This window comes from Aquarana catesbeiana, linkage group LG08 (assembly GCF_042186555.1).
Source record: "Aquarana catesbeiana isolate 2022-GZ linkage group LG08, ASM4218655v1, whole genome shotgun sequence".
NCBI lineage: Eukaryota > Metazoa > Chordata > Amphibia > Anura > Ranidae > Aquarana > Aquarana catesbeiana.
In genome coordinates this window covers 60,147,119-60,169,866 of record NC_133331.1, presented here as the reverse complement: position 1 = coordinate 60,169,866, position 22,748 = coordinate 60,147,119, and the positions used below count along the sequence as shown (strand labels likewise).

General features: G+C 43.2%; 1 protein-coding gene and 1 long non-coding RNA gene across 2 annotated transcripts in view; one reads left to right on the top strand and one right to left on the bottom strand.

Moving 5' to 3' along the window:
• Nucleotides 1–3,866, bottom strand: part of LOC141105783 (uncharacterized) — an 83,645-nt gene extending 79,779 nt beyond the window's left edge. Inside the window, exon 1 of the long non-coding RNA XR_012235648.1 lies at nucleotides 3,735–3,866. This is a non-coding gene — a long non-coding RNA (uncharacterized lncRNA). The remainder of the gene's footprint in view (nucleotides 1–3,734) is intronic.
• Nucleotides 1–22,748, top strand: part of RBM20 (RNA binding motif protein 20) — a 344,285-nt gene that overhangs the window by 309,527 nt on the left and 12,010 nt on the right. The window contains exons 12-13 of the mRNA XM_073595898.1: nucleotides 3,769–3,870; nucleotides 7,825–7,946. Of these exons, the coding sequence (XP_073451999.1) occupies nucleotides 3,769–3,870; nucleotides 7,825–7,946 (224 nt within the window). The remainder of the gene's footprint in view (nucleotides 1–3,768; nucleotides 3,871–7,824; nucleotides 7,947–22,748) is intronic.

Below are 22,748 nucleotides of genomic sequence, written 5' to 3'. Positions count from 1 at the left end.
ATGCTTTGCATGAAGATATCAAACAAAATATTTTATTAGTTACCCCAAATCCTCATGATTTAAAAGACATATTGTTGAGAGCAGACCATTTATGGAGAAAGTCAAATGAGCAGACTGTCAAAATTGATTTAGCCACATTGTTTAGGACAAATACTGAACATAAAGATCAGAAGATAATATCCTATGATAACACCCAGAGAGGAGACATCGGGTCAAACATAGGTGATATTAATATGAAAAACAGAGCTGACCAAAATAATAATAAGAAAAGGTCAAAGACTTGGATACCGTTCTCTCAGTTAAAACATAAATATGACCAGCTGAAAATTGAGTATGACAAGATGAGAGGGGAACGTGATACATTATTAGAGCAGTTGAAGGGGGTACAGGGTGTCATGAATGTACAAGATGTACATTCTCCAGATCTGTTTTTGAATGCAGATGACACTTCTCTAGCAGTGGGGGTGAATTAGCTCCAAACTGTAAACGTGTAAATAGTGTTTTGTTTTAACTTCAAACAATGTTTAAGGACCTTGCTAATTAGTTTTGTTGGAGAGTTTTGTTTTTCAGGGATGTCTGAAGATGCTTGCATGTGAATAGCAGAAGTCTGAAATTGAATAGTGGTGGAGAATTATGGGAGAAATGCTGAATAGACAATATATCACTATACATGGAATTATAAAGCATTCATGGACTCTCTCGAAATTCATCAAGCAATGGACCTTTTTTTCTTTTTTCTTCAACGCCCTAATTTTTTTAATTTTTCTCCCTTTTCCTGATATATTTTGCTTTTCGTTTTTTTATTTTCTTTATGTTTTATTTCTTGAACTTTATCTTAAAACCAAAGAGAAGCATTTTAAAACTAAAATGATTTTCATAACATCTGTACATATTACATAATGTGTATTGATCAATATATTTGACATCTAAGGTGAGATGCTGCACAATGGCTTGGCATAGAATAAATTTTAGTATGTTGGGTGGTTTTCCTAAATTTATAAGAGGGGTGAGTGAAATTCATCACTCTAGTCATGATTTGAAACTTTGTTGATTCAGTTGTTTATAATATGCTAAAGGCTATGACATATATGGATGAAAAAGACCTTTCTACCTTTCATGGTGAAGATACTGGCAAGAATTTCCACTGCCGCTTTGTCTGGACAGAAGATCTGATAAACACTGATGTGAAGCTGACTCTATCTGAACCATCGTGTGGGGGTATATGTATATGTTGGTATACCATTCAAGTGTAATTATGGACTGAATGATCCAAGTAACTGCTTTATTGAAGACAATGGGGGGTCGGCCTACAGCAAATTACAAAAGCAAATTGTGGCTGGCAATCAACAAATTCTGGTACTTGACAGGTACACAACCCGGTCATCTTTGTTCAAATTGTGGAAATGGAAAGAAGCAGATGTGAATTGTAAAATGCTTGCAAGATGGACTCATGAATGTCAAGTGCAAGAAAATAGTTTGAAGCACAGTTCTTACTGCCATATCCAAACTTTTTGACCTTGAAAGTGCTGGTACATTGATAGCTCTTCTTACTGTAAAGATGAAAGTAGAGTGTTTGCATAAAAGTATCTTTAAAAATGGAAAGCTTGAGCCTGGAGATGGAAAAAATCCTGGACTTATGTGGATTGGAGTTCCCAGAGCATACCAAGTTTACTTTCAGTGAGATGGTGAGAGATGTGATGAAGTCAGACCGAAGAATGGACTGTGACATCAGCTCGTCTTTGCGCAATATTCAAGATCTTGATGTGATATAATAAGGCCTAACCTCTGTATGGGCCACTGACGTTTACCAAATCCTTTTCCAGTCATGGTCTAAAAGTTATATTATCTAATAACTGTTTCATGGGGATATTTTAGAGGCTGGCGAAGAGAGATGTAACCAGTTTCAACTTCATATTTTATATGAGCCATTGTAAAGCATCCAGTACCTTAAATCGTACTGATATTTTTTGTTGTTTGATTTATGGGTCAGTTCTAGTAGTTAGAACCGACCCAAGTGGGGGTATATGTTGTAATATGTTCACCGATTTATGTGGGACATTGTTGTGTGTATGTACACATGCAGTCAATGTTGACCGAATGGTTGATTTGTCCAACTGAATTTTAACATAGCAAGGGAACAAGCTGAAGACTCTTTGATGTGTTAATCATATGCAAGTCTATTTGAACATTTCAAAGGGTATTCAGGTGGTATGTTAATCTAATCTAATTACATATATCTAAAGAGGACTTGTTGATGTTGATATGCGGGAGTGCAAATTGGGGCGGTTTATAACTGCAACTGTTCACGGCTGGGGGTTGTTGTCTGTTTGAAAGACTAAAGCTAAATTGAAAGGCCAATCAAATTGCTCAGCCATTCAATATTTAGTGAATATAACACGGCATTCAGTCTATAGGTTAGTAAGTGAGGCTTGTGTGTGGAAGTTAGGCTTGTCTGTATGGGGGGAAGTGAGGCTTATCTGTGTATGCACACTCGGACCTAAGACATGGGGTTCTGAATTATATCTCCTCTGTCGGATTTCTTTGTCATCTGTGGACTTTGGACTTTGTTCTGTGTTGGAAGTCAATAAAGTGCATCTCTCTGGAAGAATTGGGTTGCTGCGGAAGAGTACTTACATCATCATCATTATAATAATACTTACTTATTAATTATCTATACACCCAATATAATATTAATATATTAGATCACTACAATATGCAGCCACCTGTGCCCATCATATGCAGCCACCTGTGCCCATCATATGCAGCCACCTGTGCCCATCATATGCAGCCAACTGTGCCCATCATATGCAGACTCTGTGTCCATCATATGCAGCCAACTGTGCCCATAATACGCAGCCTCTGTCCTTATCAAATGCAGCCAACTGTGCCCCATCAATTGTAGCCTTTGTGCCCATAATATGCAGCCACTGTGCCCCCCGCCCGCTGTCTGCCCGGCACTTACCCCATCATGGTGGCATGTCCTCCGTGCGGGTCTTCTTGCTGTATCCCTTACCGCCTCTGCTTTCAGCCAATCAGGTGCCCGGAATTACATCCGGGCCTACTGATTGGCTGAGAGGTGGTTCTGTGTTAGCAAAGCAAATATTGATTTGCTTTGCTAACAAACCTGTGTGCACTGGGAGTGCAATGGTTTGTGTACCTTTTTTTGAAGCCTATTAGAGCGAATGGCTCTAATCAGGTGCTTCAAAAACACCCCCCGCCACTGTAATTCAGGCGCCCGAAAAGGGGCCGGACTCCTGAATTAGGGGTTGGCTACAGCGACCGTGGATAGATTCATGCAATGCATGAATCTATCCATAGTACACAGAGGAGGTGGCTGGAGAGAGGGGGCGGTGCGCGAGCGCCCCTAATGGACGCACCGCCACTGCTTAAAGTATTACTAAACCCACAACAGTAAAATCAGTCTTTATATGCAGTAAAGCATGCTTGTTATACTCACTGTGGAACCTAAGGGGTTTCTCTACATTGTGTAAAAAGGCTGTTTGATCCTGTCTTCTCTAAACCTCTTCTCCTTCCACTGTCCCCAATATATTTCCTTATAATACAAAGCCAGGGGACACGCTGCACATGCTCAGTTTGGTGTGTATTGCTAGAGAGTTTTTTTTATTTCTTCCATCTGATAAGCACAGGGCCAATTAGCACTGTTCAAATAGAGGGTCAGGGGTCCTAGTTCATAGAATTACAGTAGAGAAAATATTTAGTTTAAATGTTCCTACCTGATGTCTAATTGAAATTATTTTCTATCATCAGAAGTGAAATCCCCAGACGCACCAAAAATGGAAACAAAAGAAATTCATTCTCTTCCTTCCTGGGAGCAGGACAATGTGTTTACTGAGCTGAACATCCCTCTGGGTATGTATGCTGAACTTAAATGTGTTTACTCAAGAAATGATGAGACAGAGAAGAGTAGTGCTGTAAATTAGTAATGCACAGTCAGGTCCACACCTAAATAATGAGTAATAAAAGGTATATGGATATAGCCCATGTGCTGAAAAGAACAAGCACACCCAAATTGTTTTCACACATCGGAACCCAGTTTACATAGAATTGATAGCAAAGTAAACCTATGGTTCAGCACAGCTCCAACCAAAACTTTTGTTGTTCTAAATAGAATGGGGAAGGATTAGAACCTCTGTTTAGTTATGTACCTATTTGAGAGATTTTCCCTCATTTGCCGTGTGGTCACTGAAAATAAGCAAAAGCTTCCCAACGGGGCAACGGCAGTAGAGAACATTATTTAAGTGGTCACTAGGACAGTGGATGGAGAATTCTCCCCAGTGGGGACACAGGTTCCAATAAAACAAAACAGAGGTTATGTTTTGCACTGTACCGTACCAGGCCACATGCCCTCAACATTGGGAGGGTGCTTTGGGGTAGCCCTATCAAAAAATATTTTTTTAACATTAAGCTTTAAAGGCTACTTAACATATTTTGCATTATAATTACAGCATTTAGCTTTAAACACTTAAATGGATTGTAAACCCTTGAGGTTATTCACCTTAATGCATTATATGCCCCCCTCCCCTGTTGTCCTTACCTGAACGCTGTCTTTCTCAGGCCGGAAACAAGCACACCAGCTCCAGCTGGTGTCTCGTGTCCTGATTGGATAGATTGATAGTAGCGCAGCCATTGGCTTCCACTGCTGTCAGTGAAATCCAATGACCCGGGGGCAGGCCGAGTCCTGCTTTCTGTGTGAATACACGCAAAAGCAGGACTAGGGAGCGTGCCTGCACGGGTGTCCACCAAGGAGAGCGCTTCTCCAAAGTGGACACCTGATGTGGGGAGGAGCTATCAGCGCCGCCGGGGGACTTCAGAAGAGGTAGATCAAGGCCACTTTGTACAAAACTAACTACGCAGTGGAGGTAAGTATGACATGTTTGTCATTTATTCAAATTTTTCAAACTTAAATTTTTCAAATGAGGGTTTACAACCCCTTTAAGAATCAAGCCCATTTTTGACGCTTGTTGTTTACAAGTTAAATCAGTATTTTTTGCTCGAAAGTTACTTAGAACCCCCAAACATTATATATATATATATATATATATATATATATATATATATATATATATATATATATATATATATATAATTTTAGCAAAGACTCTGGAGAATAAAATGGTGGTCATTGCAATATTTTATGTTACACGGTATTTGTGCAGCGTTTTTTCAAACGCAATTTTTTGGGAAAAAATACACTTTTTTGAATTAAAAAACAGAAAAACAGTAAAGTTAGCTCAGTTTTTTATTCTATATTGTGAAAGAGGATGTTGCGCTGAGTAAGATAGATACCAAACATGTTATGGTTGAAAATTGCGCACACTCGTGGAATGGTGACAAACGACGGTACTTAAAAATCTCCGTAGGCGACGCTTTAAAAGATTTTAACGGTTACTAGGTTAGAGTTGCAGAGGAGGTCTTGTGGTAGAATTATTGCTCAATCATGGCGATACCTCACATGTGTGATTTGAACACCGTTTACATTTGCGAGCGCAACTTAGGTATGCGTTTTCTTTGCTGCACGAGCACGCGGGGACAGGGGTGCTTTAAAGATTTTTTTTTTCTTGATTCTTTTTTTAACACTGTCCCTTTGAAAAGAATAAAAATCTGATCACTTTTATTGCTGTCACAAGGGATGTAAACATCCCTTGTGACAGTAATAGGCAGTGACAGGTACTCTTTATGGAGGGAACGGGGATCTAAAAGACCCCAAATCTGTCCTTTGCACTTCAAAGTATTCAGATTGCCAAAATCGGCGATTCTGAACACAGTCATTTTTAAAAAATCTGTGCCATTGGCAGTCGAGTGAACCGGAAGTGAAATTGCTTCTGGGATTTTACTACGGTACTTAAGCACCCGGACTCTCCTACTATGAAGCCATGCTGTTGTTCTAGATGTAGTATGCGGTTCAGCATCGTCCTGCTGAAATATGCAAGGTCTTCCCTGAAAAAGACGTCATCTGGATGGGAACATATGCTGCTCTAAAACCTGGATATATCTTTTAGCATTGATGGTGCCTTTCAAGATGTGCAAGCTGCCCATTTTATACCCACTAATGCACCCCCATACCATCAGAGATGCAGGCTTTTGAACTGAACACTGATGACAAGCCAGGAGGTCCCTCTCTCTTTAGTCCAGAGTACGTGGCACTCCTGATTACCAAAATGAATGTCACATTTCAATTCATCTAACAATAGAATAGTTTTCCACTTTGCAATAGACCATTTTAAATGAGCTTTGGCCCAGAGAAGACGGCAGGTTTTCTGGATCGTTTGCAAAGATGATAGAGCTTTACCTTGCATTTTTGGATAGCACAGTGAACTGGAAGTGTTCCTCAGTCCATCACAGAATCATACCATCTGATGGCCCAAAGATCACAGGCATCATTAATCTGAAATTGTTTGAAAATTTTTAGACACAGCTTTTCACAGACTGATCTTTACTTCTGACACACTCTGACTCTCTAAGGGCTCTTTCACACGGACGTGTCCATGTACGGAGCCCGCTCTGCTCAGCGGGGGATCGCTCCGTCGATCCCCGCTGTGCAGGCACACTGTGCAGGGACAGACCTGTCGGAGCGCCGCTCTCCCCTATGGGGGATCGGATGAAGACGGACCGTTCAGGTCCGCCTAAAAAACTGACAGGCGGACCTGAACGGATCATCCATGGGAAAGAGGCCTTAGATGCGCTTTTTTATACCTAATTATATTATTGACCTGTTGCCAAATAACCTAATTAGTTGCATGCTCTTCCTCATTAATACCACTTTGTCAGCTTTTTGTTGCCCTGTCCCAACTTTTTTGAGACATGCTGCTTCCATCAATTTCAAAATGACCTTATTTTTTTCCTAAAATGGTAAAATTTCTCAGTTTAAACATTCGATTGTGACTAAAATATGGTTTTATGAGGTTTGCAAATCATTGCATCCTCTTTTTATGTAGATTTTATACCGCGTCCCAACTTTTTTGGAATTGGAGTTGTATATAAATATTGAGAGAGATAAACAGTAAATGTACCATACATACAGTATCTCACAAAAGTGAGTACACACCTCACATTTTTGTAAATATTTTATTATATCTTTTCATGTGACAACACTGAAGAAAAGATACTTTGCTACAATGTAAAGTAGTGAGTGTACAGCTTGTATATCAGTGTAAATTTGCTGTCCCCTCAAAATAACTCAACACAGTCTTTGATGTTCAAAGTGTCAATATTTTGTGTGGCCACCATTATTTTCCAGCAGTGCCTTAACCCTCTTGGGCATGGAGTTCACCAGAGCTGAAAACTGAATTACCCAGATGATACCCAGACACACAGGTAGAAAATGCTATCTCCATGCAGATAGTGTCCTAGCTGGGATTTAAACTGATGATCCCAGTGCTACAAGGCAAAACATACAGAAAATGCAAAGTTACATCATTGTTAAAAAACACACTGCAACATGTATAAAATGCACATAACAATAAAAATGAATTCAAAATACAAAACCATTAAAGAGTCCTAAAAAAGCAATACCAGTTAAGCTAATGAGGTTTGGGCAGAGCAAGGAGAGCGATGTTACCCTAAGGTTCCCCACACACCAAGCCTCCCGGCAATCCTAACACTTCCCCTTAATTGTATACTAGCCTCTCCTGCAACTGGATCTTCTGCAAGACCAAATCTTCCTGCTCGGAAAAGGAACCAGCAACGAGGTTCCAGAGCTGCAAAATGATATCTAGAGGCTACCTTGTGATTAAACAATTTGACAAAACAAATGGTAATATTATTAAATTCTACAAAAATTTGTCTCAACTCTTTTTTTTTAAGGTGTGGAATTTGTGGTTCCAAGAACAGGCTTCTACTGCAAACTATGTGGCCTTTTCTACACCAGCGAAGAAGCAGCAAAAACCTCTCATTGTCGAAGTCGAGTGCACTACAGGAACCTTCAGGTACTTATTCATAAATATTTTTTTTTTTATTAAAAGCCACTCTCCTGCACTACTGACTTCAGTTTTCTGTAAATGAAAGCATCCGTTAAGGGCGTATAGACACCGCCCCCCCCCCCTTCCCATCCATGCGCCCGGCCCCTTGCAGGACGCCGGATGCATGAATTACAATGGCGAGGGGGGTTTTTTTGAAGCACCTGATCAGAGCCAGAGGCTTCAAAATAGGGTAGGCTCGGAGTGCAGAGAATGTGAACAGAGCCCACCCATGTGTGTTACAACAGCGAATGAATATTTTATATAATATATACAGTGGGGATGGAAAGTATTCAGACCCCCTTCAATTTTTCACTCTTTGTTATATTGCAGCCATTTAAAATCATTTAAGTTCATTTTTTTTCCTCATTAATGTACACACAGCACCCCATATTGAGAGAAAAACACAGAATTGTTGACATTTTTTGCAGATTTATTAAAAAAGAAAAACTGAAATATCACATGGTCCTAAGTATTCAGACCCTTTGCTCAGTATTTAGTAGAAGCACCCTTTTGATCTAATACAGCCATGAGTCTTTTTGGGAAAGATGCAACAAGTTTTTCACACCTGGATTTGGGGATCCTCTGCCATTCCTCCTTGCAGATCCTCTCCAGTTCTGTCAGGTTGGATGGTAAACGTTGGTGGACAGCCATTTTTAGGTCTCTCCAGAGATGCTCAATTGGGTTTAAGTCAGGGCTCTGGCTGGGCCATTCAAGAACAGTCACTGAGTTGTTGTAATGCCACTCCTTCGTTATTTTAGCTGTCTGCTTAGGGTAATTGTCTTGTTGGAAGGTAAACCTTCGGCCCAGTCTGAGGTCCTGAGCACTCTGGAGAAGGATTTCGTCCAGGATATCCCTGTACTTGGCCGCATTCATCTTTCCCTTGATTGCAACCAGTCGTCCTGTCCCTGCAGCTGCCACCACCATGCTTCACTGTTGGGACTGTATTGGACAGGTGATGAGCAGTGCCTGGTTTTCTCCACACATACCGCTTAGAATTAAGGCCAAAAAGTTCTATCTTGGTCTCATCAGACCAGAGAATCTTATTTCTCACCACCTTGGAGTCCTTCATGTATTTTTTAGCAAACTCCATGCGGCCTTTCATGTGTCTTGCACTTCCGTCGGGCCACTCTGCCATAAAGCCCCGACTGGTGGAGGGCTGCAGAGATGGTTGACTTTCTACAACTTTCTCCCATCTCCTGACTGCATCTCTGGAGCTTAGCCACAGTGATCTTTGGGTTCTTCTTTACCTCTCTCACCAAGGCTCTTCTCCCCCGATAGCTCAGTTTGGCTGGATGGCCAGCTCTAGGAAGGGTTCTGGTCATCCCAAACGTTTTCCATTTAAGGATTATGGAGGCCACTGTGCTCTTAGGAACTGTAAGTGCAGCTGAAATTTTTTTGTAACCTTGGCCAGATCTGTGCCTTGCCACAATTCTGTCTCTGAGCTCTTCAGGCAGTTCCTTTGACCTCATGATTCTCATTTGCTCTGACATGCACTGTGAGCTGTAAGGTCTTACATAGACAGGTGTGTGGCTTTCCTAATCAAGTCCAATCAGTATAATCAAACACAGCTGGACTCAAATGAATGTGTAGAACCATCTCAAGGATGATCAGAAGAAATGGACAGCACCTGAGTTAAATATATGAGTGTCACAGCAAAGGGTCTGAATACTTAGGACCATGTGATATTTCAGTTTTTCTTTTTTAATAAATCTGCAAAAATGTCAACAATTTTGTGTTTTTCTGACAATATGGGGTGCTGTGTTTACATTAATGAGGAAAAAAATGAACTTAAATGATTTTAGCAAATGGCTGCAATATAACAGAGTGAAAAATATAAGGAGGTCTGAATACTTTCTGTCCCCACTGTATATATATAGATCTTATATCATTATATATATATATATATATATATATATATATATATGAAAAAGTGCAGAAACTTTTTGAAGGCCTCTGTTTTTTTTTCACATTTCTTTTCATTGGCATACTAATGAAATAAAGAATACCTTTCCATCTTTATAGCATACCTTATTTTAGACCAAGTGATGTCATCAATGGGTCTCTGTGTTTCCCTGAGTTGCTCCTGAACTTGAGGACATCATTGCTTCTAGGAAAATATTGATTGTTTTCACCCTGAACTGAGGAAGTGGCAAGTTGAGCCAAAAAGAGGGTTTTTTTATTGGGTAAAAAAAAAATGTTTTTTTTGTTCAGTAGTCGTGACGACTCCTACCTATTTTTACACATCCTATTTCAGGTGCCTCTGCCGATCAAACTACTGACAAGTCTTTTTATTGGAAACTCCTTTTGCACACAACCAATTCCCTGCACCCACATGAGAATCCCAGAGTGGACCCAGGAGGGGAACACCCAAGGCTTAAGGCCTGTACACATGATACAAAAATCGGAAGTAAAAATTTCATACGACAAACGATCTGCCGATTTTCAGATCGTCAGTACGGTGCTTTCGACAGCCGATTCCAATTTTTCTTATGACAAAAGCTGGATGTGCAGACTATAAAATTTAATCGTACGTGAACACAACGTCCGATTTTCGTTTAATTAGTGCGGTTTTCGTCCAAAAAAAAAAAAAGTAAGAGCAAGACTACGCATGCTCAGAAACTAAATAAAACACATACAAAACTATTTAACACATGACATCACTTCTGAAATGAAATTCGGTCGTACGAAAAATTTTCGTATTATGAGTAACCACTTTCGATATGAGACTAGCATGCAACAAAAAATGGACGAACTTTCATCCGAAAATCTAATTGTGTGTACGAGGCTTTAGAGAGCAATTATCTCTTGCCTGTGTGAAGATGGGTAATCTCCACCCACGCACTCAGAATGTTGCGTGTTTTCCCATTCCTTTGGGTGACCGCAGCCTCAATAGCTGTAGTATTTTTTGCCTTCTTTCTATTGTTCCCACTGTAGAATAACTTTTTTAAGTGAATTATTATGATTTTTTTTTTTTTTCAGAGGACACCCTAACTACACCTGAGATGACTAGCCAGCTCCATAGGGGCCTCACATTTTTGGACTTTGCTCAACCATAACAGCCTAGGCCAGTGATGGTGAACCTTGGCACCCCAGATGTTTTGGAACTACATTTCCCATGATGCTCTACTACACTACAGAGTGCATGAGCATCATGGGAAATGTAGTTCCAAAACATCTGGGGTGCCAAGGTTCACCATCACTGGCCTAGGCAGACCATGTAATGTTTCTCTGACTTGAAAGAGAAAAGCTCACAGTGTGCAGTTAAATCAGAGTAAGCAATTTCAGGCTATAGTTCAGCTTTAAAGTGGTTCTAAAGTCTCAAGGTTTTTTACCTTCATGCATTCTATGCAAGAAGGTAAAAAACCTTCTGTGTGCAGCAGCCCCCCTAATACTTACCTGAGCCTCATCGCGATCCAGCAATGTGCACGAGAGCGTCGGCTCTCCAGGGTTTCTCATTACTCATTGGCTGAGGCAGCAGCTGCCAATCACAGCCAGTAGCCAATGAGGAGAGAGAGGGGCGGGGCCGAGACACAGCTCTGTGTGCGATTAGACAAGCAGAGAGGCGACTGGGGAGCGAGCCTGCCTGGGTGCCCCCACAGCAAGCTGCTTGCTGTGGGGGCAGGAGGGAGGAGCCAGGAACGCAAGCAGAGGAACCAAGAAGAGGAGGATCCGGGCTCCTCTGTGCAAAACCACTGCACAGGGCAGGTAAGTATAACATGTTTGTTATATTTTTTGGAAAAAAAACAAGCCTTTAATATCATTTAAAATAAAATTCAATTCATGTGAATAAAAGGTAAATGGTGAAAGCATCCTCAGCTGTGATTTAATTTATCCCAACCCCTGTCTCTGTCACTTCTGCTGGACAGTTGGGTCTGCATGCCAACTTATGTCAAATATAATTTCAGGAAATATGTGAAATAGAAAAAGGAATTATAAAAAGAAATACTGTCATTATATGCATTAACCACATACAGTTATCATTTTGATGACAGTGATCCTTTCATAACCTTTATGTTTCTGAGTCGAGCACTGTACACAGCTTATTTTCAATATGCCCTCTGGTAATTTCCCAGTTGAAAACATTGAGTGGTGTCAGTGACAAGCAGCTGGTGTGAAAGGAGCAGTGAATGAAAGCTGCTAATAGCTGTAACGTCAGCACAGGCGCACCCGTCCACACAGCTCATGCACACTCTGCTTTTAAGGAGCAATGTGTCTCTTGCTAAATCTCCACAGAGACTTCATGTCAAGATAACAGGACTATCAGGCTATTTTGGTTGTACACTGCTCAGCTTTTTACAGATTAACTCTGAGTGTATTAAGAACCTTGATAGATGGATCAAAAATTCTCAGTTTTTCATAGCTTCCAACTGCCCCTTAATTGAAGGGTATGTTCCTCCTTTGGAACAAAATTCCTTTGTCCCTCTTTCCTCTTCAGTTGTCCGTTTTTGGCCTGATATATAAACTTTCATAAAACTATACAAAGTAACTACATTCAGTAGCTGACAAACTCTGGGACGGGTATTGAGGAGCACCCAGTACAAAAAGTTTACATCACTTATGCCCTGTACACACGGTCGGATTTTCCGACGGAAAATGTGTGATAGGACCTCGTTGTCGGAAATTCCGACCGTGTGTAGGCTCCATCACACATTTTCCATCGGAATTTCCGTCACACAAAGTTTGAGAGCTTGCTATAAAATTTTCCGACAACAAAATCCATTGTCGGAAATTCCAATCGTGTGTACACAAATCCGACGCACAAAGTGCCACGCATGTTCAGAATAAATTAAGAGACAAAAGCTATTGGCTACTGCCCCATTTATAGTCCTGACATACGTGTTTTACGTCACCGCGTTCCGAACGATCGGATTTTCCAACAACTTTGTGTGACCGTGTGTATGCAAGACAAGTTTGAGCCAACATCCGTCGGAAAAAATCCATGGATTTTGTTGTCGGAATGTCCGATAAATGTCTGACCGTGTGTACAGGGCATTAGAGGTCTTTTTGAAATATTTATTGGTTAAGTGTATCAAGTAAAGCCAACATGTCTCAGAGGTAAGGCCACCCCTCAGGGATAGTATGCAAGAGAACAATAAAAACAAAAAATACAATGCATGAGGATGCAACGGTTACCTATGCATCCTGTGCGGGTAAAGATGGCTTATTACATAGGTGTACGCCTATGTGAATGAGGCCTAAAGGAAAAGTACTGGTAAAGTAGAGCACTTGTGAGTAAAAGCACCATTCATGCTTGCAAATGGGGCTGTTAACAATTACATGAAGAAGATCCAATGGGGGTTGCCAGTGATTATCTATGGGCAGCAGCCCTATTGAAAGCAGTAGAAGGCTGACAGCTCGCACAGCTAATCACAGGTGTGAATACCTGTGATTAGGGATGAACCAATACCATTTTTTAAAAACCGAGTATGATTACCGATACTTTTTTTAAGTACTCACCCATACCAATTGCTGATACCAATTACCGATATCTATCGCCAATATACACTTATTGGGATTTTTTTTGTACCAAAGACATGTACAATGCCTTGCAAAAGTATTCACCCCCTTGGCATTTTTCGTGTTTTGTTGCCTCATAACCTGGAATTAACATGGATTGTTTGAGGATTTGCATCATTTAATTTACAGAACATGCCCACAACTTCAAAGATTTTTTTTTTATTGTGAAGCAAACAACAAATAGGACAAAATAACAGAAAAAGTCAATGTGCATAACTATTCACCCCCCTAAAGTCAATATTTCTTAAGCCACTTTTTGCGTCTATCACAGCTCCAAGTCGCTTTGGATAAGTCTGTATGAGCTTGCCACATCTTACCACTGGGATTTTTGCCCATTCCTCCTTGCAAAACTGCTCCAGCTCCTTCAAGTTGGATGGTTTGCACTTGTGAACAGCAATCTTTAAGTCTGACCACAGATTTTCTATTGGATTGCGGTCTGGGCTTTGACTAGGCCATTCCAACACATTTACATGTTTCCCCTTAACCCACTCAAGTGTTGCTTTAGCAGTGTGTTTGGGGTCATTGTCCTGCTGGAAGGTGAACTTCTGTCCTAGCCTCAAATCACACACAGAGTGGTACAGGTTTTACTTAAGAATATCCCTGTATTTAGCACCATCCATCTTTCCCTCAACTCTGACCAGTTTCCCAGTCCCGACTGCTGAAAAACATCCCCACAGCATGATGGTGTTCTTTGGGTGATGTGATGTGTTGGGTTTGCGCCAGACATAGAGTTTTCTTTGATGGCCAAACCTTCAATTTTAGTCTCACCAATTTTAGTCTCACCAGAGCACCTTCCTCCATACTTTTTGGGAGTCTCCCATGTGCCTTTTCGCAAACTCAAAACGTGACATTTTGGTTTTTGATGAAAGTAATGGCTTTCTTCTGGCCACTCTGCCAAAAAGCCTGACTCTATGGAGCGTACGGCTTATTGTCATCCTATGCACAGATACTCCAGTCTGTGCTGTGAAACTCTGCAGCTCCTCCAGGGTTACCTTAGGTCTCTGTGCTGCCTCTCTGATTAATGCCCTCCTTGCCCGGTCCATGAGTTTTGATGTGCAGCCATCTCTTGGCAGGTTTGCTGTTGTGCCATGTTCTTTCCATTTGGCTATGATAGATTTGATGGTGCTCCTAGAGATCAACAATTTGGATATTTTTTTATAACCTAACTCTGACTTGTACTTCTCAACAACATTGTCCCTTACTTGTTTGGAGAGTTCCTTGGTCTTCATGGCAGTTTTTGGTTAGTGGTGCCTCTTGCTTAGGTGTTGCAAAAAGGTGTGTATATGTAATGACAGATCATGTGACACTTAGATTGCACACAGGTGGACATCATTTCACTAATTATGTGACTTCTGAAGGTAATTGGTTGCACCAGAGCTTTTTATGGGCTTCATAACAAAGGGGGTGAATACATACGCACTTTTTACTTTTTTTACTTCGCCAACTTAGACTATTGTGTTCTGATCCATCACATATAATTCAGATTAAAAGAAAACATTGAACTAAAGGCTGTAATGTAACAAAATAGGTAAAAAGCCAAGGGGGTGAATACATTTGCAAGGCACTGTAGCAGAATACATTTTGGCCTAAAAACCCAGTAGTGATCAAATACCACCAAAAGACAGCTCTATGTATTTGTGTAAAAAAAAAAAAAGATAAAGATACAGTAAATATATATATATAAATTTATCTCAAAAAATAAAAAATCAAGTGCAAAAAAACAGGAGAACTGGCCTTGGGTGTGTGCGGACTTCTGCAGGGCAGTGCATAGCCCAATGTAAAAGGAAAGCCTTTAGTGAAGATCTGTAGGTGACAGTCCCTATATGTCAGGGACAATCAAAGGCTAGCATCAGATCTGATCTGATCTGCTGCTCCAGAAATCTCCTAGAAGAAGTGTGTAGGTTTATAGGATGGACTTGTGTCTTTTTTCAACCTCACCTACTATATAACTATGTGTTGTGATTGCACTTGTGATTTTTCTAAGACTCGTGCCCCCAGGCCAGCACTGGGCCTGCAGGACTTACACAGATGCAATGACAGGCAGCGATGAAAGTTTCTCCTGAAGAGTGCAGGGCAGAGAAGTGTGCACAGTCCTGTCCTAATACTCGGGTAATACAGAACTGGCTCAGGGCACAGTTGGGTAAGAAGGACATGCATGGAGAGCAATGACCCCCACCGCCGGGCACCCAACCCACACATGCAGCCAGCTCCCTCTGCAGCAGAGCTGTGCACCGCCCGCATATACTTTCCACTCACCACACCGAACTGTAGCCCCCAGAGCCCACGGGACTCAGGTTCTGGTAACTCTCGGGCACCTCCCACGAGGTCTTAGTTCCTGCCAGTAGAATCCTGGGGGCGTGTTGGAGGACATTGCTGCTGCAAACCCCGGCTGTCACGAACACTTGGACAGCTGAAATATCATTGGCTGTTAAGGATGTGGCAACCCCGCTCCTTAACAAGCAATAACTGCCTATTAACAGCTAAAACAACCAAGCCAGAAGTTATCGGTTGAGGGTATCGGAGCATTTGCACGAGTACTGATACTCGTGCAAATGCTTGGTATTGGTGCAACCCTACCTGTGATGATTGGCCCTGGATGCAGAAAGTTTGTAAAAATCCTTAGAGTGTCAGGTTTCTGTGGTAGTGAGGCCTTGTAGAACACCAACCCAGGGTTCCCCAGGGTGCAGAGTCTAAGCCCCAGCCTGCTTCCTCAGCAGGGCCCCTGATGGTGGGGGGATGGACTATCAGAAAGCTAGAACCAGGTCAAAGCCAACAGGTATCTCCAGCTCACGATACAGAGACCACTTGCGTATGCAGAGTACAGATGGCAGGAAACAGATGAGTATCTGGGAAACAAGCCGAGGTCAGGGTAGCGGCAGACAAGCAAAAACAGAAGACGAAGCCAGGGTCAGTACACAAAAAGTCAGACACTCAATTCAGGAAACACTCGGCAGACAGGAGCTCTGGGAATTAGGAAGCTACTCAGGCAACGCGAGCTGCACTGAGCATGTGTTATATAGAGAAGTAAACTGAGAGGCAAGCCAGGAAGTGATGGAAGGGAAAATAAATATAAACCCACGGAAAACAAGGTGACACCCATAGGTGAGCACAGAAGCCAAACAACACATGTGAAAGGAATCAGAAGACTAGAGCAGCACTGCAGGAAGGAGGTAAGAATTACACAGGCAGGAGAACTGCCGGCTAAATTGTGATATAGAGGACTGTACATTCCGGAAGATGCTGAGTTGGTGTTTATCAATCTTTGGTCAGAGCCCCAAGATGTTAGAAGATTATATTTTGAGTCCAGTATTATTGGCAAGCTCACAGCTGAGATCTCCGAAAAAAGCACAGTGACATTTGAGGCCCCGACATGAAAAAAAGATGATCTCTTAAATAGATCAGTTATAGAGGGAAAGTTATCTATGATATATGCTTTATAGTTACAAAATGTACACATGACAGTAATAAGTTGGAGTACAGAAAATGAAGAATCAGTGGGCACACATAAAAGTCAAATACAGATAAAAACAATTGTGAGATGTGGGTGTGCGTGGTCATCATTTTGCTGGGCTATAATGGTTCTTTACAAACATTTGAGAACATTTCCCCGAGCTGGCTGTTTAAATAGATTCAAAAACATACGTACTGTAGGTCATGTAGTTACACACACACACACACACACATTAGCTGGATAGCTCTGGACTTTAGAAAAGCTGAATCAAAAATAGCGCAAGTGACATGACTTCTATTCTAAGTGATGTGACTAGTATTTAAAAAATAATTATCACCATTTTTTAAACTATTAAAGTAGAACTATAGGAAAACCTTTTTTTTTTCATTTTGGATAGAGTAAGGGAAGAATATAACCCCTGTCAGTTTATATTTTGCCTTCTATGTTCCATTGGGGTGATTTCCCTTCACTTCCTGTCCCAGAGTCAAAACAGGTAGTAAGAGAATATCCCTCTCCACTCTATTCAAAACTAAAAAAAGTTTGCCTTTAGTTGTACTTTAAGGTCCCCTTGGGACAATGTACATGTAGTACATTGCCCCATCTTCCAAGGTGCCCAGGAATACTAGTAGTGATGTCGGACATGGCTGCTTTGTGTCTGTCTCCAGCTCCCAGCTTTTGCACAAGGCTAGCACTAGCAAGAGGAGTGCATAGGGATGGGAGGTTGACACATCTCACCTTCCTCTGCATCCGTAATGTTGGTGCTTACCTTGGGCATGTGCTGGTAGCTGGAGACAGGCACTTGCTAGCAAATCAGCCATCTCTTTACTAGCTGTGGGGGGCTGTGTGCCAAAGTAAAGGGGTTGCGCTGTGCAACATCACAGCACTGCAGGGTGCCTAGAATAATGGGACAAAGAACTACATGGACCATGTCCTAAAGCGAAATAAATAATGCAAATACCGTATTTATCGGCGTATAACACGCACTGTTTTCCCCTTAAAATCAGGGGAAAGTCGTGGGTGCGTGTTATACGCCGATCCCCGCTATCGCTATGTGAATGTCGGCGATCGCCGCCGACATTCACATAGCGAGTAGTTTTAAATATGGCGCCGCGGAGTTCGGAGGGACACGGCGGTGCTGAACGAGCACCGCCGAAATCACAGAGCCGAGATACACATAGTCGAGTGTATTCGGCTCTTTCCGGCGCCGCTCACAGTCACGCCCAGTCCCGCCATTGGACCTGTGTTATGTCCATCATAGGGCGGGACTGGGCGGGACTGTGAGCGGCGCCGGAAAGAGCCGAATACACTCGACTATGTGTATTTCGGTGGCGTTTGTTCAGTTCCGCCGGCGCCTAGTCCCTCCGAACTCCGCGGCGCCATATTTAAAACTACTAGCATGTGTATGTCGGCGGCAGGCGGTAGGCATGGACACTGGGGACAAGGCTGCACTGACAAGGCTGCACTGGGGACAAGACTGCACTGACAAGGCTGCACTGGGGACAAGGCTGCACTGGGGACAAGGCTGCACTGGGGACAAGGCTGCACTGGGGACAAGGCTGCACTGGGGACAAGACTGCACTGGGGCAAAGCTGCACTGACAAGGCTGCACTGGGGCAAAGCTGCACTGACAAGGCTGCACTGACACTGAAAAGACTGCAATGACACTAACAAGGCTGCAGATGAACACTGATGAGGCTGCATTGATGGGCATTTTAATGTAAGTTTCTTTTCCTTAAACTTCCCTCCTAAAAGTTTTTTTCCTTAAAATTCTCTCCTAAACTTGGGGTGCGTGTTATACGCCGGCGCGTGTCATACGCCGATAAATACGGTAATTGTGATAATTCTTCTTTAAGGGCTGGTTCACACTACAAAAATGCACTCCAGATCCGTTCTGGATGCATTTTTGCATGCGCGTTTTTAACACTTTTTTGCGTTCAGGTGATTTTTGATGCATTTCCGGAAGCATTCCAGGTGCTTATTTTCTTATTTTTTTCAGTTTTTCTTTCACTATGCTAGGGTCTAGTGAATTTTTGATGCGTTCCAGTGCATTTTTGATGTGTTTTACTGCGTTCCAATACAGTCCAGTGCAGGAAAAATGTAGCTTTTTCTACTCTTTTTTTCTGTTACTGAAAAGCCCTGGAACTGACCTTACTGGTGTGAATTATGCCATTGGAAACCATATGTAGCGTCCTGCTCCTGATGGGCAGGTACTATTTATGTAAATTTAAGTTGTCTGAAGCTGTAGTTTAGCTCAGACTAATTATGGTAAATTTCCTGGCATTTGTACCAGTTCAGCTGGGTTGTGTCAATTTCCACTTGGCCGTCGGTGTCGCTGTGGCCACTGGTAAGTGTTGGAAATGCAACATACTGGATGTATCAGGTACCCCCTTTTACTCAGAAATAACCCGGTGGGAGTGGTTCACTTGCCGTGCATTCTGGGTAAGGGTACTTAAGGTACAGGCGCCAATTGGCCGGGGTTCGTTGTTCCCGACCTGGAGGCCCACCTGGCCCAGGGTATGCCGTGGCAGCTCTGCTGTCTCAGGGCTGGCTGGCCCGAGGCTTTGTTACTACAGAACCAGGCCCAGGAGTTCTGGGGACTACTGATCCAGAGGTTGGTCCTGTGCTGTCTTGCCTGCGGGGAGAAGCCGATCGATTGGAGGAGACCAGGGGAGAACTTCTCTAGAGGTGACCAAGCCAAGTATGCTGGTATCTCAGGAGGAGCCTGGAAACCCAATCGGGGGATGCAACCTGGATCATCTAACTCGCAGTATCGCCAGGTCGGCTGAAAGAATCTGGTACTGTGCAGCTAAACTTAAAATCTGATCAAAGTTTGGTTACACCATCCTGTGGCAGAGGATTGTGTACGACCGCAACAATATTCTTTTTTTTTTCATCAAGTCTGTACCAGAGACTGTGTTCAAGCATTGCACCTGGCTGCTAGGTCAGTGAGAGAGACCTATCCGGTGATTGCTATATCCAGTTGAGGAGACCGTTAATCCTCTGGATAAGTAGAAATACCCTAACCTGCAATCTAAGGTACCTGAATCTCCCTTAATCCTCCATCCCTGTTCTTTTGGATTCAAAGAATAAAAGAATTGCAACGAAAGAAACTAAGTGTTTGGTGCAGATATCATTTAATACTCTTTTTCCCTCTTCGCCATTGCGACCCCTGTGACGGACACGAGGTAACGGTAAGCCCAATCAAAACCAGCAGCTCCTTAGGGGTAAGTGCTACACATATAACCTACTTTATATGCATTTTTGATGCTGAACAAAAACTCACTGGACTGCATGTGGTGTGGACTGGCCCTAAAGGAATCTGCATGCAGAGGCAGTGCAGCTCCATATAGAGATCAGTCAGTGATCTGTTGCTGCTTCCTCATTAGCATATAACAAAACCACAGTGAAAGAAAAACACATTTAACAGATTTGGGCACCAGTGTGCCTTTCAAATATTTCTCTACTGTATTGTGGTTGTACTCAATTTTTTTGGTTATCTAAGCATATTTACATATTTCTGACAATCGGTAAGTTTTACAATGTGTAGAAACTTTCCAGTGAAGTTTCCTTACACTTTTGTCCCCAAGCAGATATAAACCACCTCCCCGTTCAAAGTTTTATACTTTCCTAGATCTTAATGCTGAGGCCCGTGGCATTGTTTACATCCCTCCACCGCCTTCCTCAACCGAAGTTTGTGTGTGGCTAGGAATTGATCCATCAGCCTATCTTGTTGATGTGTACAGCTAATAATAATATTTGACACATCTCTCCCCTAACCTCAGACAAAAGCAAGTATACCTACCTTTATAGATATATTCTGTCTAAATTGCCTCTCTATAAAGGTAGTATGTTAGGATAAATGAGCATGGTAGGCTCAATGACTTAGGAAAGGATAGGCATTCTTCCAAAACTCTGTGCACAGATTGCAAACATTGATAGTTACACTTGTAAGGACACAGTGCCCAAGGACATTCATGATAATATCCTTTTACAATGATTGTGTATCTGTGAGTATCACTGAACGTCATAACCTTTCAGAACACAACTAACACATCCTGTGCGAACCCTGGAACACCAGCATGTTACATGTGTGAAACATTCTGTTTTCATGTTCTGTCAACTTGTAATCAGTTTGACGTCTGTTATAATTGAGATAAATAGTTCAGCTGCTACTTACTGGCGTTTAAAATACTTCAATGACACAATACATAGTTGCCAACATTGGGAAAAAAAAATTAGGGACACTTTTTTTGGCTGTAGGCGGAGTCAGCCTATAATTAGGGGGCGGGGCATGCGTTAGTAGGCGGGGCATATAAAAAGGAAAAATGCGGCGCGCGAAGCGCGCCGCGCAAAAAATGGGCGTGGTTTACGTGAAATAGTGGGCGTGGCTTACATGGGCGTGGCTAAATGGGGTGTGGTTAGAGTCTGAGGTGAATGAGGGATGCAGAGGGAAAGGGGGGTAGAGGGATGGAGGGAAAGCAGACCCAGACCCTACACCATAATAGCAATGTGTATTCCAGAGTTTAACAATCAGCAGATAAAGATACTCCAAACACCTGGTGTTAGCGCTTCAATCATCCCGGCACCATGGTTGTTATGGTGTCAGGATGATTGAAGCGCATTATTACTATTATTACATTGTAATATATATAATGAAATCATTCAACTCACCATAATGCAGAATCAGTGGGACCCCTGAGCGTGTCACCTGCCACGTCGCCTGCCACCAGATGCCATCAGGTTCCCCCAGCAGAGTCTGTCCTTACATAAGGTGCCCCCAGCAGAGGGGGGAGAAGGGGGTGCAGGTATGTTGGTGACACAGGGGGGAGAGGGGGGTGCAGGTATGTTGGTGACACAGGGGGGAGGGGGGGAATCAGGTATGGTGGTGACACGGGGGGGAGAGGGGGGTGCAGGTATGTTGGTGACACAGGGGGGAGGGGGGGAATCAGGTATGGTGGTGACACAGGGGGGAGAGGGGGGTGCAGGTATGTTGGTGACACAGGGGGGAGGGGGGGAATCAGGTATGGTGGTGACACAGGGGGGAGAGGGGGGTGCAGGTATGTTGGTGACACAGGGGGGAGGGGGGGAATCAGGTATGGTGGTGACACAGGGGGGGAGAGGGGGGTGCAGGTATGTTGGTGACACAGGGGGGAGGGGGGAATCAGGTATGGTGGTGACACAGGGGGGAGAGGGGGGTGCAGGTATGTTGGTGACACAGGGGGGAGGGGGGAATCAGGTATGGTGGTGACACAGGGGGGAGAGGGGGGTGCAGGTATGTTGGTGACACAGGGGGGAGGGGGGGAATCAGGTATGGTGGTGACACAGGGGGGAGAGGGGGGTGCAGGTATGTTGGTGACACAGGGGGGAGGGGGGGAATCAGGTATGGTGGTGACACAGGGGGGGAGAGGGGGGTGCAGGTATGTTGGTGACACAGGGGGGAGGGGGGAATCAGGTATGGTGGTGACACAGGGGGGAGAGGGGGGTGCAGGTATGTTGGTGACACAGGGGGGAGGGGGGAATCAGGTATGGTGGTGACACAGGGGGGAGAGGGGGGTGCAGGTATGTTGGTGACACAGGGGGGAGGGGGGGAATCAGGTATGGTGGTGACACAGGGGGGAGAGGGGGGTGCAGGTATGGTGGTGACACAGGGGGGGAGAGGGGGGTGCAGGTATGTTGGTGACACAGGGGGGAGGGGGGAATCAGGTATGGTGGTGACACAGGGGGGAGAGGGGGGTGCAGGTATGTTGGAGATACAGGGGGGAGGGGGGAATCAGGTATGGTGGTGACACAGGGGGGAGGGG